General features: G+C 39.5%; 1 protein-coding gene across 2 annotated transcripts; it reads right to left on the reverse strand.

The window, feature by feature from the left end:
- Positions 1 to 1817: 1817 nt before the first annotated feature.
- LOC117225738 (uncharacterized) lies at positions 1818 to 14419 on the reverse strand. 2 transcript variants are annotated; one of them, XM_033479467.2, is made up of 3 exons: positions 14382 to 14419; positions 6173 to 6239; positions 1818 to 3791 (listed from the first exon to the last, which is right to left on the reverse strand). In XM_033479467.2, exons 1-3 carry the CDS (start codon positions 14397 to 14399, stop codon positions 2134 to 2136), a joined length of 1743 nt encoding a protein of 580 aa, XP_033335358.2. In that variant the 5' UTR covers positions 14400 to 14419; the 3' UTR covers positions 1818 to 2133. The 2 variants fall into 2 exon arrangements, with proteins under 2 accessions (XP_033335358.2, XP_033335357.2); XM_033479466.2 differs by having other exon boundaries at positions 1818 to 3794.
- Positions 14420 to 15713: the final 1294 nt, after the last annotated feature.

Genomic DNA, 15713 nt, shown 5'->3' on the forward strand with positions numbered 1-15713 from the left:
AACCTGGCAACACCGTATTTCGAATATCTGGTAGCAATGTTTTTGAATACCTGGTAACACTGTTGTTTGAATATTTAGCAATACTCTATTTAGAATACTTGGCAACACTGTATTTCGAATACCCGGCAACACTGTATTTCGAACACTAGCGTATCAACCCCGTGTCACGTCTGAAAACGGATATGCTTGACATCGCGTTTGTCCTAGCTACATCGTCTTTGAATTCTAACCTCACTTTTCCAGCCTCAACAATTTCTAACCTCACTTTCCTAAGCCTCGCAATTTCTAACCTCGCTACTCCAGCCCTTACGATTCCTAACCTCACTGTTCCAGCCCTTACAATTTATAACCTCACTTTTCCAGCCTTCGCGGTCCCTGACCTCTCAAATTCCGTCAGAAATACAGTTCTCGAAACAACCAAATTCGTGTTGCCCGTCGCGAATTCTTTCAACATTTTTTATTCTCTAGCGTGTCTCTACATCCATTTTCAGATGACACGCCTCGATTTCCTCAAGAGCAATAGCAGCGTTGAATAAAACGATGAACCATGAACAAGCAAAAAGGTGTTCACGAAGTTAATCACCAGAACAGATTCTCGCCGCGGTATCACCGCGACCCGTGGATGAGTCACCGGCGCGGCGCGATCTGCGCCGGAACCGCTCTGGCCGCCGTCTAATCTCGTCTGTTACGTGATCCTATTTTTTTTCCTGTTTTCGCGCTATTTCCCCGGAATCGGCGATCGATCAACACAAAAGCCGAAGGACTTTCCGCGAGTTACGTGGAGTCCCCTTGAAGGCGTGCGGCGTTCAATCGATTTTTACTGCGTCGTTGCCGATCTCGAGCGAACGGTTCCCGCCAAGGACGACGAGGCGGAGGAGGTCTGGATCGATGATCCTCGCCGATATAGGAGCAGAGAACGCGCCGCGCTGAGCGGCGTGACACGCGCGCGTGCAGAATCTGCCTGGCGCGGCGGAGGTCAGGAAAATTATCAGACCGCGGTTAGTATGCGGCGTCGACACGCCGGATAATTACCGGGATAAGGCCGGTCGATCGGGCAACTATGTGGGAACCTTTTTGTGTATCGTAACGATGGGAAATGGTTGACCGAGCCCCGTCGAACGGCAATTAATCCGTTCCGTTGACGGGCCGCGCGAGTCGAATCGGACGAGGACGCTCGATACGAATCAGCTGTGGGAAGCCTTTATTTGTTTTAATAATCGTGGAATTGTATAACCTGCTCGACGGATCAACTGTTTTTATAGAAACGGTGAGAAACTCGGCGTGAAGCGCGCAGCCGTTCGCCTCGCTAATTAGCTTCGTAATTCCGAAGTTTCCTGTCCTCGCCCAGCCTGGACATCTGATACTATCTCCCAGCTGGATCGATATAAACATTCGATAAGTGCATACTTAACCTACGTGAATTGTGCGAATTGCTAAATTTTTATTGTATTGTACGTCGAAAATGTACGCCCTTCGGAAAAGAGATTCTCCAGACGATTCGAAGCAACTTTTTCCTTTGCGAAAATTTTCTATCTGTCTTCGTTCACGAGTTATCGGCGAGCAAACGTGGATCAATCGGGGCACCGCGGACGCACAGTAGGCGCGGCAGGCAGCTCCGCGCGACAGTGGACGCGGCGCGCCATTGGCCGCCGAGTCGCGGCGCTGGCGTACAGAATCTCTGATTGGCCCGCGTTTCTCGTCGATAACTCCTGAACGGAGCCTCGGAGAACATTTCCGCAAAGGAAAAAGTTGCTCCAAATCGCCCAAGGAGTCTCCTCGTTCAGAGATTCGAACATCGTCGCTCATGAAACCATCGCTGTCAATATAATTAACCTTTATTTCGCCGTCGATATACCAGCTCCAGGAGGAAAACAAGGGCACGTGTTAATATAAATAATATAAATCTCCCTAAATGACGCTCTGATTTTACACAAAAATAGACAATTCGGCAAGAGGTGACACGATTAATCGAGCCTCGCGGCCCGTTTATATAGTCGTCGACAATCGTTAAAATAGCGTTGAAAAGCAAATCATATCCCCTCTCCCCGAATTGTCCCTTTTGGCGTACAATCCGAGCGTCATTTAGGGAGACATTACTGTAGTTCGACTTAAAGGCTACAATTTGATACTCCGTCAGGCGTCCCCGGCAGTTGAACCATGCTCCTCGCAACACTTCGTGTTTCTAATGGCGACAGGCAACGCCAGAGGAAAGTACAGCTGTTGATTCGAGGCCAGGGCTTCGACGAGCTCCGACTGGCCCTCCGAGACCACTTCCGCGTCATTCGGACTGGCGGCGGCAGATTCGTCTTTGGTTTTCTCGGTGTTCGTCGCGTCCTGTTTGTCAGACTTGGGCCCGTACGGCCCGTAGTGATAAAATCCGTGGAACGGGTAATAGGGCCCAAGGGGGAACGGCAGGAAGGGGTCATGGATGTACGGGGCCTTGTACGGGCCCTCGAAGAACCCATGGTGGTAAGGTTTGTACGGGAACACGGGGAATCCCGAATATTTTGCGAAAGGCCCACCACCGTAAAACGGCCCGTAACCGGGCCCATAACCAGGACCATACCCATGACCATACCCAGGACCATAGCCATGACCGTACCCATATCCATGGCCATTACCATGGTTGTACCCATGCCCAGGCCCAGGCCCATTATTATTCCCATTCGCATTGGCATTTTCCCCCTCCGCTTGGGCAGCGTTCTGCCCATTCTCCGGCCCATTCTGCGGATGATCAGGCCTCCCATATCCACGATGACGAGGATAATAAGGCTCGTAGGGAGAGTAGGGCCCATAATCGTTGTATCTGGGGCCCGAATAAGGCCCCCCGTAGTGACCTGAATTATTTCCCCCGTGATAGCTGTCATTGTAGTAGGGCCCGGGCCCATGGTAGTGGGGCCCGTAGAAGCCGTTGTGGAAGGGCCCGTAGTGGAAGCTGGGGTAAAGGTAGCCGCCCTTCTGGTTCTGGTCCTCCGTCAACGAGGCCGGACTCTGACCATCCTCGTCCTCGGTTTGGCCGTTCGCAGGAGGATGACCTTGCTGGTAGAGGTCACCCGAGTTTCCAAAAGCTGATGGGCCCGGAGTATTGTAAGGGTCCTGGTAGTTCAGATTGTAGGGCCTTTCGGCCAGGTCCCTGGCAGGCTGAGGGTCGTCATTGGGCCCTTCCTTCTCGTCGATGTCCGCCACTCCTGATGGCTGCTGCTCGCCAGGTCCTGAGGTCTGCGGATGACGATCACGATGATGATACTGGCGGAACAGTGGCAGATAGTTGTTGGGTGGGGGGAGCAGTGGGTGCACCAGGTCGAGCTTGTACTTGAAGCCGGTTGGCTGTTGATATTCGCTCGCGTAGTGAAGGTTCACGTCGCTGTCCACTGCGTTGCCCCTCTCGTCGACGTTCGAGGACTCCCCGTGCCCCACGATTGCCTCGCCTCGGGGACTCTCTGGCCCAGGGTTCACCCGGAACCGGTACGCTTCAGGGCCGTAGGGCTTCGGGTAGCGAACCGTGTCCAGCACCCCGTAGATGTTCCGGAGTCGTCTTTGATCGTCGACCAATGGCGAGCCGCGATCCCCCACCAGCCTCTTCGCGCGGTCCCGGGGCGCCCCCTCCAGGAATCTACCATCGCCCTCCTCGACGTCGTCCGCGTGGAACGGCTGCACCTCCAGCAGCTTCTTCAGCGGCCCGGAGAGCTTCAACTCGGTCTGGTTGCCACGGGTGTCGCGCAGCTCGCCCAGCAACGTCGTCGACAGCACCGACGCGATGTTCTTCGCGAACGACGTCAACACCTCGGGACCTACTAAGCAGATCGTTGAATTAGAAAGCTTCGGGCGTGGGACTTTTGGGCTGTGCTTTGGGGAAGGGCCCAGGAAAAAAGGGGCATAGTCAAAATTGCTCTTAGAGGTTTTTCTAGCGATTATAGGACCGTTCGGTAGTTGACCGAGGAAAACTCGTCTGTGCAAAATTTCAACCCTGTAGCTTGTTCATGGGGGTAGTTACAGGGTAAATTAGACCTCGCGATTTTTCGCCTATTCCTTTCATCGGCGACTCTCTAAAATTTTGAAAAAAATGTTGCTTGTTTTGGACGTCGAACCGCATGTTATAGAATTTTTTCAGATTTTTCGGTTGCAAGCTGTGGTTATCAAAAATGAAAATCTCCCAAAAAAGTTAGAAAATTGAATATTTCTCGAAAACAAATATATAGGTTATTTTGATATTAATTCCTTGATAAGATGCTGTCGCAAGCAGTGCGCTCGATTTTTTCAGATTTTTCGTCCAACTGCGCGATTGTTAAAAAAAATGAAAACCGGAAGCCTGCACCGATTTCGATGCCTTCGGAATAAGTTTTCGAGGACAGCGTTGCAAACGCAGTATTTTGTAATAAAAGTGAACGTTCCACAAAATATCCTCGGAGTTGACTCTTATTCTATTTATATTTATACGAACTTTGTATTATAAAAAAATTTTATTTTGCATCCGGGATTGCCAGAGGTTAAATGTTGCTATTAGCATTGATTCTTCTCCATTCGGATTTACGAATCTTTATAAATCTTGCATGAGATCATCGTCGTTCACAGTATGAAAAATGCAAAAGGCATATTTATTACGGTTCCAGGTCCTTGGCAACTGGAATTCCCGAAAAATTTATTTCGCTTTCGATTGGAGCGATCGTTCAGCGCCAAGGATTATTAAAATGCGACGATCACTGTCGCAGAATTTAATGCCGCATTCCGCGAAGGAAGAATACAGGAAACTGTATCCTTGACTCGTGCTGAAGGAATACACCGAGACCCGAAAAATATCGTCTATATATGTATATATTGTAATTAACTGTGGAAGATCGCATTTGTTTTTCTTTTTTAATTGCGTTCATTTAGCATCAAACAGAGATTTCTTCGAACGAAAATTCTCATTTCTGTGAACAATGAGCAAAAATGTAAACCGGAACCCAATCTGGACCATGGTGTAATTAACTGGTACAATAATTTCCTCGGAAATATTTTTAGGTCATGATTGACCCTGATTGAAAAGTGCAGAAGAAATAGTTAATTTAATTCTAGATAAATGCTTCGTTGCAAATAATTAGATGAAAAATTCGAAAATATTGAAAATTCAACTTTTACTGGAAAGTAAGATCAAAACGCGATGTCAGAGTCACTTGTGACCCCACGACTTTCAATATTGGTACTATTATATCAGTACTACTTTTTAAAAAGAACTTTGTATTTTTATTAATTAAATTGTTAACTTAATTCTAGATAAATAATTCATTGTAATTAATTAGGAGAAAATTATAAAATATTGAAAAGTCAACTTTTACTGTAAAGTGAAATCAAAACGCGATGTCGGGGTCACTTGTGACCCCATGACTTTTAATATTAGTACTACTATATCAGTACTACTTTTTTAAAAAAAAACTTCGTATTTTTATTAATTAAATTGTTAACTTAATTCTAGATAAATAATTCATTGTAATTAATTAGAAGAAAATTATAAAATATTGAAAAGTCAACTTTTACTGTAAAGTGAGATCAAAACGCGATGTCGGGGTCACTTGTGACCCCATGACTTTCAATATTGGTACTTCTATATCAGTACTACTTTTTTTAAAAAAAACTTCGTATTTTTATTAATTAAATTGTTAACTTAATTCTAGATAAGTAATTCATTGTAATTAATTAGAAGAAAATTATAAAATATTGAAAAGTCAACTTTTACTGTAAAGTGAGATCAAAATGCGATGTCGGGGTCACTTGTGACCCCACGACCTTCATTATTACTACTACTATATCAGTACTACTTTTTTAAAAAAAAAACTTCGTATTTTTGTTAATTAAGCTGTTGACTTAATTTTAGACAAATGCTCTATTGTAATTAACTAGTACTACCTTCTTTGTAAGTAAAACAATCCAAAGTTATAAAATATTGAAAATTAAACTTTTACTAAAAAGTACAACTTAAACGCAATTTTAGGGTCACTCGTGACACAAGCACCATTTTTCCTCGACAACCCTCGTCCTCCTGCTAGAAATAAAGAAAAGCAGTAGTTTTGAGTGAAACGAACTGATCCTCGGCGCTGAAACATCCGCTCCCTTAAACACGATTTTTCCATTGTTTGAGGAAGCGTTTCAAGGCCGAGCTGTGGGCACACCCAGAACGATAGAATAATCCGCTTACTGACTCCGGCTTTGGCCGCGTTCACATCGCCGCGCAGGATCCAGAGAGCCGCGCAGAGCACCGTTATCTGCGGCAGAACAAAAGCGATGGTTAGAATCGGTCGGCCGGCTGGCCGGCCGGCCAGCGTCAAGAGGGCTTTCTTTTTCTTTGTGCCGCGAAAAATATGCCCCCCGGCTGCCCCCGGCCTCCCCCGGCCGCCCACCGGACTGCGTAACACACACGGTAATGAGCCCTCGCGACGATATCCGCGGCCGGCAATTTTCTGTAATACGATGTTTTACTTGTCATTGGCTGTCGCAACCAGCGCGCGCGAGCGCGCGCGATTCCGAAGAAGATCGACGCGTCGTTTCATGCGCACGTGTGACACACTTGTCCTCGACACGGTGCCGCGCGTGATTGTGCAAATTTCGAGGGTGCAATCGCGGGATGCTCGGACGCGACGTTTTCCGGCTCGCGCCGCTTTCGACATCCGACTGTTTCACAACGTTGCGCGATCGAATTGTGAATATTCACGCGGTGATTATGGTAGCCCGATGGGCCACTTCGTTAATATTTCAAATCTTTGACTTGGGCAGGGGCGCAGTTTGGGGGTGCTATGTCTAGACAATTGAAGCCTAGGAAAGTTTTCGAGAAAAATCGGCCAACTTCGACCGATGATAACTTCGGAAAGAATTGTCGTACGATGATGATATTTCCTTCGAATTAAAGCTTGAAACCTCTACTTTCAGACACGGTTTCTTGATTTTAAGGACGATGCGAATCGACTACTTTACTCCTTCAAATGCGAAACCATGTTTGCTACATTGAAAATAGCGAAGTTTGACGAATTGCATGAGCTTTGTGAATTTTTTTTCGGAGATGCTGTTTACACCAAAATGAAATTTGATTCTTCCTCTCTTATTTGGAAAAAAAGAAATTTCGCTGCGATTTTTTTTGGCGAAGTTACAGTACTTTAAAGTGACCCTTTGTCGATCGCCGTACGACAGTTCCTCGGAAAGGGGTGGTTTTTCTATGGTTATATTTAAATCATCACACTCGCGGTTGTGAGGCGAGTACAAAATCCAATCACTGTATCTTATAACAGAGATTTCAAGCTTTGATTTGAGGGAAAGATCATTGTCCTGCGATGATTTTTTGTGGAGTTATCGTCGGTCAAAGTTGGCCAATTTTCGTCCATTTGTCTCTGTTGTAACTTTTTCGAGCAGTACATCGCTTCACTACAAATGAATGGCACCTAATGCAACTACATCGCAGAAGGTTATAATTTTATGCAAAAGTGTTTCCGCAAGCTTAATATTTGTTCAAATTTAATATTTGTCCCAGTTTAGCACTTGTCTAAGTTTACTACACTGCCCAACGAAATCGTTGCATACAACAATTTTCGATTAAAATTCGCCAACTTTGACTGACGATAACTCCGCCAGACATCATCGAAAAACGATGACTTTTACCTTAAATTAAAGCTCGAAACCTCTGCTTTGAGATACTTATCCTCGATTTTATATTAGACGTATCCTAACTACTGTCAACATTTAAATGTAACCATAGAAAAACCACCCCCTTCCGGTGGACTTTCTTATGACCTCGACAAGCCTTAATTCAAAGTGCTGTAACTTTGCAAAAAAATCACAGCTAAGTTTCTTTTCTTTTCAATGAAAGAGAAAGGATCAAGCTTCATTCTACTGCAAACGATATCTCCAAGAAAAATTTTCCAAAGTCCCTGCATTTCGTCAAACTTGGAGATTTTCCGTGCGCCAAACATGGCTGCATATTTAAAGAATTAGAGTGGTGATAGTACGTCCAACTAAAAATCAAGAAACAGTGTCTGAAAGCAGAGAATTCAGGCTTTAATTTGAGCGCAAAATCGGCATGCTACGATGCTTTTTGTAGGAGTTATCGTCACTCAAAGTTGGTCGATTTTCGTCCTACATTTTTCTGTGTTACAACGATTTTGGTGCAATGTATTTGCAAAAGTTTAATATTTATTCCAAGGTCAATGTCACTCCAAGTTCAACGTACTTCTTCAAATCGTCGATCAGTGGAAATCTGAATCCCAGAAAATGATATTCGACTCCCTGATTTCGCGGATAATCGTCGAAGGCGCAGGACGACGCCGACAAAATCATCCCCGGCATCCGTGTTTTATCACAGCGCGCGACATTCCAATAAAGAGAAGCCATCAATAGCGCTCATTTCGTCTGGTGGAACCTGTTCTCGGCGAGGCTGACGAATCGATCGATCACAATCTCGCACGGCGCTTCCTGAAATTCCCGGAATTCCAGGAACGGTATCGATCATGTGCGCCATTATGAAAATCGTCGTTGAAAATTACGTAACGTCTTTGTCGGCCGCGAATCGGCCGGCACGTAGACACAATGGGAAAAAGATGAAGAAAGCAGGAAAAATGGAGTGCAATCAGACAGCGTGTTATTGTGGCTCGTACCGAGAAAATGAGCCTCGGTGAATTGCTGCGTATGCTACGACTTCTCTCTCTCTCTCTCTCTTTCTCTCTCGCTCTCTCTCTATCTTCGTTTCTTTTTTTTTATCGGTATGTAATTACAACTCGTTGGATCGCGAATCAACGAATGCCAGTTATCAGACGGCTTTCGAATGATACACGTCGACGGGGGAAGACGCTCCAACGTTGTCATGCTTTCGAGTTCGCGTGGGCTTTCGAGGAGAAATTATTGATGACATGGAATTAGAATCTTGCTTGCGACCGTAGCAGAAACGAACGTCCGAGCGATGCTTTGTGACAAAGGAAATTTTAACGTATTGTAAATTAGACGTTGAGTGGTTTGTTCAATATTTTTTATTTATGTGAGATGTGAAAATATTCCGTATTATATTTTGTATATTTGGTTAATTATTTTGTTAATTTATTTTGCATATATTTTGTTATATATTTTTGTATGTTTATTCAATTATTTTGTATATTTTGTATTATATTTTGTCTGTTTATTCAATTATTTTGTCAATTTATTCAATTATTTTGTATATTTTGTCAATTTATTTTATGTACTTTGTAATATATTTTGTATGGTTATTCAATTATTTTGTTAATTTATTGTGTATGCTTTGTAATATATTTTGTATGGTTATTTAATTATTTTGTTAATTTATTTCGTATATTTTGTAATATATTATGTTTGATTATTCAATTATTTTCTCAAATTTATTTTGTATATTTTGTATTATATTTTGTCAGTTTATTCGATTATTTTGTGAATTTATTTTGTATATTTTGTCAATTTATTTTATGTACTTTGTAATATATTTTGTATGGTTATTCAATTATTTTATTAATTTATTGTATATACTTTGTAATATATCTTACGTACTTACTTTGTTAACTTATTTTGTATATTTTGTAATATATTTTGTGTATTTATTCAATTATTTTGTTAATATATTTTGTATATTTATTCAATTATTTTTTCAATTTATTTTGTGTATTTTGTAATATATTTTGTATATTTATTCAATTATTTTTTCAATTTATTTTGTGTATTTTGTAATATATTTTGTATGATTATACAATTTTTTTTTCAATTTATTTTGTACACCGTAGTATATTTTGTTAGTGATATTAACAACATTTATTCACTGTTGATACTAACAATATTTTAAAAAAATGCTAATATTAACAATATTTTCAATAATGCTAATATTACCAATATGTTTTAACGTTGCATCTAAAATAGATGTTATTTGCTAACGATTCGTTTCATCAATTACGATCAGAAATTGCTCGGAAAAATTCCCAAAAGGTCCTAAGATATGAGAAACGATGTTTCTAAACGAATGGGACGCCTTTCATTAATTTATGCACAGTAATCGTCGGATCTGCAGTGGAAACAAGCCACGGTGAAAACTATGTACAGTAGTGCATTCAATAAGGATCGATTACAACTGATTAATTCACACGGAAAACGAGGCGCACATTGTCTCCCGAGCTCCATTCACGAGGTTCGTTCATTCACGAGGTTTAATTTCCACGTGGTACGTGCACCGATCGCAATAAAGCACGTGTGCGTGTGTGTGTGCGTGTGTGGCCACTTACGCGACGTCGAGACTGGCCAGTATCGCGATCCGAAGATTACTGTACCAATTACAAAAAAGAATTTCAAAATTATAAAATTATATATATAATTTCGTGAATTATAAAATTCTAAAATTATGTACAAAATTATATATATGTATAAAAAATTAACAAAACAATTGAAAGAATTACAAAATATTAGAAAATTATATACAAAATGATATACACATGCAAAAATTAACAAAATAATTGAACGAATAACAAAATTAGAAAATTATATACAAAATTATGCATATAAAAGAGATTTGTAAAAGAATTGACAAAATAATTGAAAGAACTACAAAATTATAAAATTATATAAAAAATTATATACATATGCAAAAATTAACAAAATAATTGAACGAATTACAACATTATAAAATGATATACAAAATTATATATATAAAAGAGATTTGTAAAAAAAATGACAAAATAATTGAAAGAATTACAAAATTATAAAATTATATATATGTATATAACTTTGGATATAATTTTGTAATTTTGTATATAATGCAAAATTGAAAATAAAAAATCTTGGTATCCGTTGATCTCCTTCAACGACTGGCTCCGCCACAGCGGGATAAATTCTCGCCAATTAATCGCGCATAAATTAACAGGCTTTTAATAGATTTAATTGTCGAAGGTCGCGGGTGGATACCGCGAGACGGCAACATCGGCCTCCGTGTAAACGCGGAGAAGAATTTTACGGTGCGCGTGCTTGCATAATGATTTTTACTTACGGTTATTAGATAGATTTGAAGTGGAACGCGTTCTCAGAACGCGAGCTATTGTCTGGTTATTGTTGCACTCGGATCGTAATTAGCATGATTGCGCAACATTTAATCCTTTCTTCCCGCAAGGACGCACTGCGATTTTCAATATATAGAGTCGGGAAAGTTCACGTCGTCGTCGCCGTCGACGTCGACGTCGTCGTGTTTAACGTACGTATGTACGTAAAACGGTTCATCGAAGCACGCCCCGGCACGTATAAATCTTGTACAACACCTGCTCGACACCATTATTCGCGAACGACGAGAAATAATCGCGATCCATTGTTATATCGATCGCAACGACGCCGACTGATTTACTAGGATGCGTCGCGCGCTGTAATAAATTTGTTGAAATTTGTCTGAAGATAAATAATAGCTCGCGACTGGGATGAAGGAACAGTGCGATTCGTGAGAATCGTTGCAAAATTCGAAGGAACCTGTCAGCGAAGACGATGAGCAGGGTTGCACAGTCATCGTGTAGAAATCAATTACTTGCAGCGTTGCGATTTTTTTCCAGTACAAAATTGCACTGGACAATTTTTTCCAGTACAAAATTGCACTGGGCAAGTTGTTCTAGTACAAAATTGTACTGGGCAATTTTTTACAGTGCAAAATTGCACTGGGCAAGTTTTTCCAGTACAAAATTGCACTGGGCAATTTTTTTCAGTACAGAATGCACTGGGCAATTTTTTCCAGTACAAAATAGCACTGGGCAATTTTTTTCAGCACAGAATTGCACTGGGCAATTTTTTCCAGTACAGAATTGCACTGGGAAATTTTTTCCAGTGCAAAATTGCATTGGACAATTTTTTCCAGTACAAAATAGCACTGGACAATTTTTTCAGTACAGAATTGCACTGGGCAATTTTTTTCAGTACAGAATTGCACTAGGCAATTTTTTCAGTACAGAATTGCACTGGGCAATTTTTTCCAGTACAGAATTGCACTGGGCAATTTTCTTTAGTACAGAATTGCACTGGGCAATTTTTTCCAGTACAAAATTGCACTGGACAATTTTTTCCGACATATTGTTTTGATTGCTTTCAGTGTTTTTACTAAGCATGATCGTTGATTTTTGGCTTGCAAATGAGATTGTGACGAGGATGGAATAAAATTGTTGCAAAGCTGCGATGATATTGTGACAATGTTGCAATGATATTGTAATGAAATTGTAATGATATTGTGAGGAAGTTGCAATGATATTGTAACAAAGCTACAGCGATATTGAAACAAAGTTGCGACGATATTGAAACGAAGTTGTAATGATATTATAACAATATTGCAACGATATTGTTACATTGTTGCAATTATATTGTAACAGTGTTGAAATTATATTGTAACAGTGTTGAAATTATATTGTAACAGTGTTGCAAATTATATTGTAACAGTGTTGCAAATTATATTGTAACAGTGTTGCAAATTATATTGTAACAGTGTTGCAATTATATTGTAACAGTGTTGCAATTATATTGTAACAGTGTTGCAATTATATTGTAACAGTGTTGCAATTATATTGTAACAGTGTTGCAATTATATTGTAACAGTGTTGCAATTATATTGTAACAGTGTTGCAATTATATTGTAACAGTGTTGCAATTATATTGTAACAGTGTTGCAATTATATTGTAACAGTGTTGCAATTATATTGTAACAGTGTTGCAATTATATTGTAACAGTGTTGCAATTATATTGTAACAGTGTTGCAATTATATTGTAACAGTGTTGCAATTATATTGTAACAGTGTTGCAATTATATTGTAACAGTGTTGCAATTATATTGTAACAGTGTTGCAATTATATTGTAACAGTGTTGCAATTATATTGTAACAGTGTTGCAATTATATTGTAACAGTGTTGCAATTATATTGTAACAGTGTTGCAATTATATTGTAACAGTGTTGCAATTATATTGTAACAGTGTTGCAATTATATTGTGACAGATTTGCAATGACATTACAACAAACTTGCAGTAATGTTTTAACACAGTTGCAATAAAAATGTTAGCATAGTCACAATAAAAATTAATTAACAAATTTCGTAACAAAGTTGTAATAAAAATGGTATCAAAGTAGCAATAAGAATTGTAACAAAGTTCCAATAAAAATGTTAGCATAGTCTCGATAGAAATTGTGCCAGTGCATCGCCAAAAAGTTGTAGCAAAGTTTTAACAAAACTCGTAACAAAGTCACAATAAAAATGGTAAAAAAAGTAGCAATAAGAATTGTAACAAAGTTGCAATAAAAATGTTAGTATAGTCGCGATAAAAATTGTGTCAGTGTTTCGCTAGAAAATTGTCGTAAAGCTTCAACAGAACTTGGAACAAAGTCGCAATAAAAATGGTAACAAATTTGCAATAAAAACGTTAGCATAGTTGCGATAAAAATTGTGCCAGCGTTTCCCCCCAAAATTGTAGAAAAACTACAATAAAACTTGGAACAAAATCGCAATAAAAATGATAACAAGGTAGCAATAAAAATGTAACAAAGTTGCAATGATAATTCAGTGGAATTCTAATAAAATTCCAATAACACCGTATTAAAATCCTAACAACATTCCAAAAAAATTATACCGCAAACATAATAACACTCTAACAAAATTGCAAAAAAATTAGAATAAATTTTTAATAAGATTCCAATAACACTCTGATAAAATTCTAATAAAATTCCAACAAAATTGCACCGCAAACCTAATAACACTCTAACAAAATTGCAAACGAATTGGAATAAATTTTTAACAAAGTCATCAACAAGACTTGTAACGAAGTCGCAATAAAAACGTAACAAAGTAATAATAAAAATTGTAACGAAGTTACAGTAATAATGCAACGGAATTCTAATAAAGTTATTCACAAAATTCCAGTAACACTGTATTAAAATCCTAACAAAATTGCAAAAAAAATTATACCGCAAACCTAACAACACTCTAAGAAAATTGCAAAAAATCGAATAAATTTTCAAGAAAATTCCAATAACGCTCTAATAAAATTCCAACAAAACTCCAATAAAATTCCGCCAAAATCCAGTCGAAACGTCAGCGAAGCTGTCACTTGGCCCGAGCTCGTTCGCGGACAAATCAAAGTCGACGTCAGCCGGCACTTCGGAAAAAGCGAATCGTGCGGAGCAGAAACAACGAAGAGTGTCTTGGGCAACGTGGTCGTGTCGCGCGGAATGCGAAGCGAATCGAACAAGCGAAAAATGAATTTTCTCGTTTCGGAGACAGCGAGCGTGGCCCCGTTACCGCGCGACGGATCCTCGCGACGTGATCTTCGCGGTTGCGACAGATGGTCCCTCGTTATCTTTTCGTTTCGCCGTTCTGTCAACGGAGGACCGGCAATAGATTAGTGCTGGTATGTACTCACGTGAAGCGGGTAATGCATCGTGCGTGAGGCTCGTGACGACTAACAGTCATAGACCGTGCTCGATGTCATTTATACTTTCTCTCCATAAACGCTTTTGCCCTAATTCAAATGACATAACACTCACAAATTTTGCATAATCCGGCGGCAGGATTGCGCCGCGAACGGAACTGCTACGCGGATGATCTAACAATAGAATTTTCGTCTGACTATCGTCCGGTGACGGCAAGAAAATAATTGGCAGCGAGCAATCAACACCTTCCGCGATACATTAATTCGAATCGGTTCCTTTCTGGAAGGACGTCAGAATTTATTTTTCGAATATTCAGCTACGTGATTATTTTATTTTAATAAATAAAAGAAAAATTATTTATTCGAGAAATTTTTCAATTATTTTAGGTTGCGGCTATTTATGTTTGTCGAGGTAATAATTATGGAATAATTTTTTTCTGCACGTAGAACACTGCTTCAGTTTTTGAGATTTGCATAGAAATATTTTTTTGAAATTGATTTTAGGTTAAGTTTTTTTTCTGTATCAACTTTTTATTTAGCATCGAAGTAAGGTTTTGGGAATTGATTCACTTCGCGAAGAGCTCAGACCTAATACAGAGCTAATCTGGGCCTAATACAGGCCTAATTTGTATTTTGAACGTGCAAGATATTTTGAAAAACTATCTTGAAAATTATAAAATTGTTAAAGTTATAAATTTAGGTTATGTTTTGTTAGGTTTGGTTTGAGTCTGGGCTAGATTTAGGCTAGAATTATTGGTTAGGTCAGGTTTGAATCTGAGCTAGATTTAGGTCAGAAAACATTTTTAAATTATAATAACCTAACCCTGATCTAAACCAGACCTAACCTCAACTTATTGCTTGGAAGAAATTCTAAAAAATTACGAAATTGCAAAAGCTGCAAGTGTAGGTTATGTTTGGATCAATTTTTGGTTAGGCCAAATTTGAGTCTGAGCTACATTTAGGACAGAAAGCATTTTTAAATTATAATAACCTAAACCTGACCTAACCCAGACATATCCTCAACTTATTGCTTTCAAGAAATTCTCAAAAATTACGAAATTGCAAAAGCTGCAAGTATAGGTTATGTTTGGATCAATTTTTGGTTAGGCCAAATTTGAGTCTGAACTAGATTTAGGTCAGAAAACATTTTTAAATTATAATAACCTAACCCAGGCCTACCCCAGACTTAACCTTAATTTATTGCATGAAAGAAATTCTCAAAAATTATGAAATCGCAAAAGCTGCAAGTATAGGTTATATTTGAATCAATTTTTGGTGAGGTCAAATTTAAGTCTGAGCTAGATCCAGGTCAGAAAGTATTTT

The sequence above is a fragment of the Megalopta genalis genome, chromosome 14, assembly GCF_051020955.1.
Source record: "Megalopta genalis isolate 19385.01 chromosome 14, iyMegGena1_principal, whole genome shotgun sequence".
Lineage (NCBI taxonomy): Eukaryota > Metazoa > Arthropoda > Insecta > Hymenoptera > Halictidae > Megalopta > Megalopta genalis.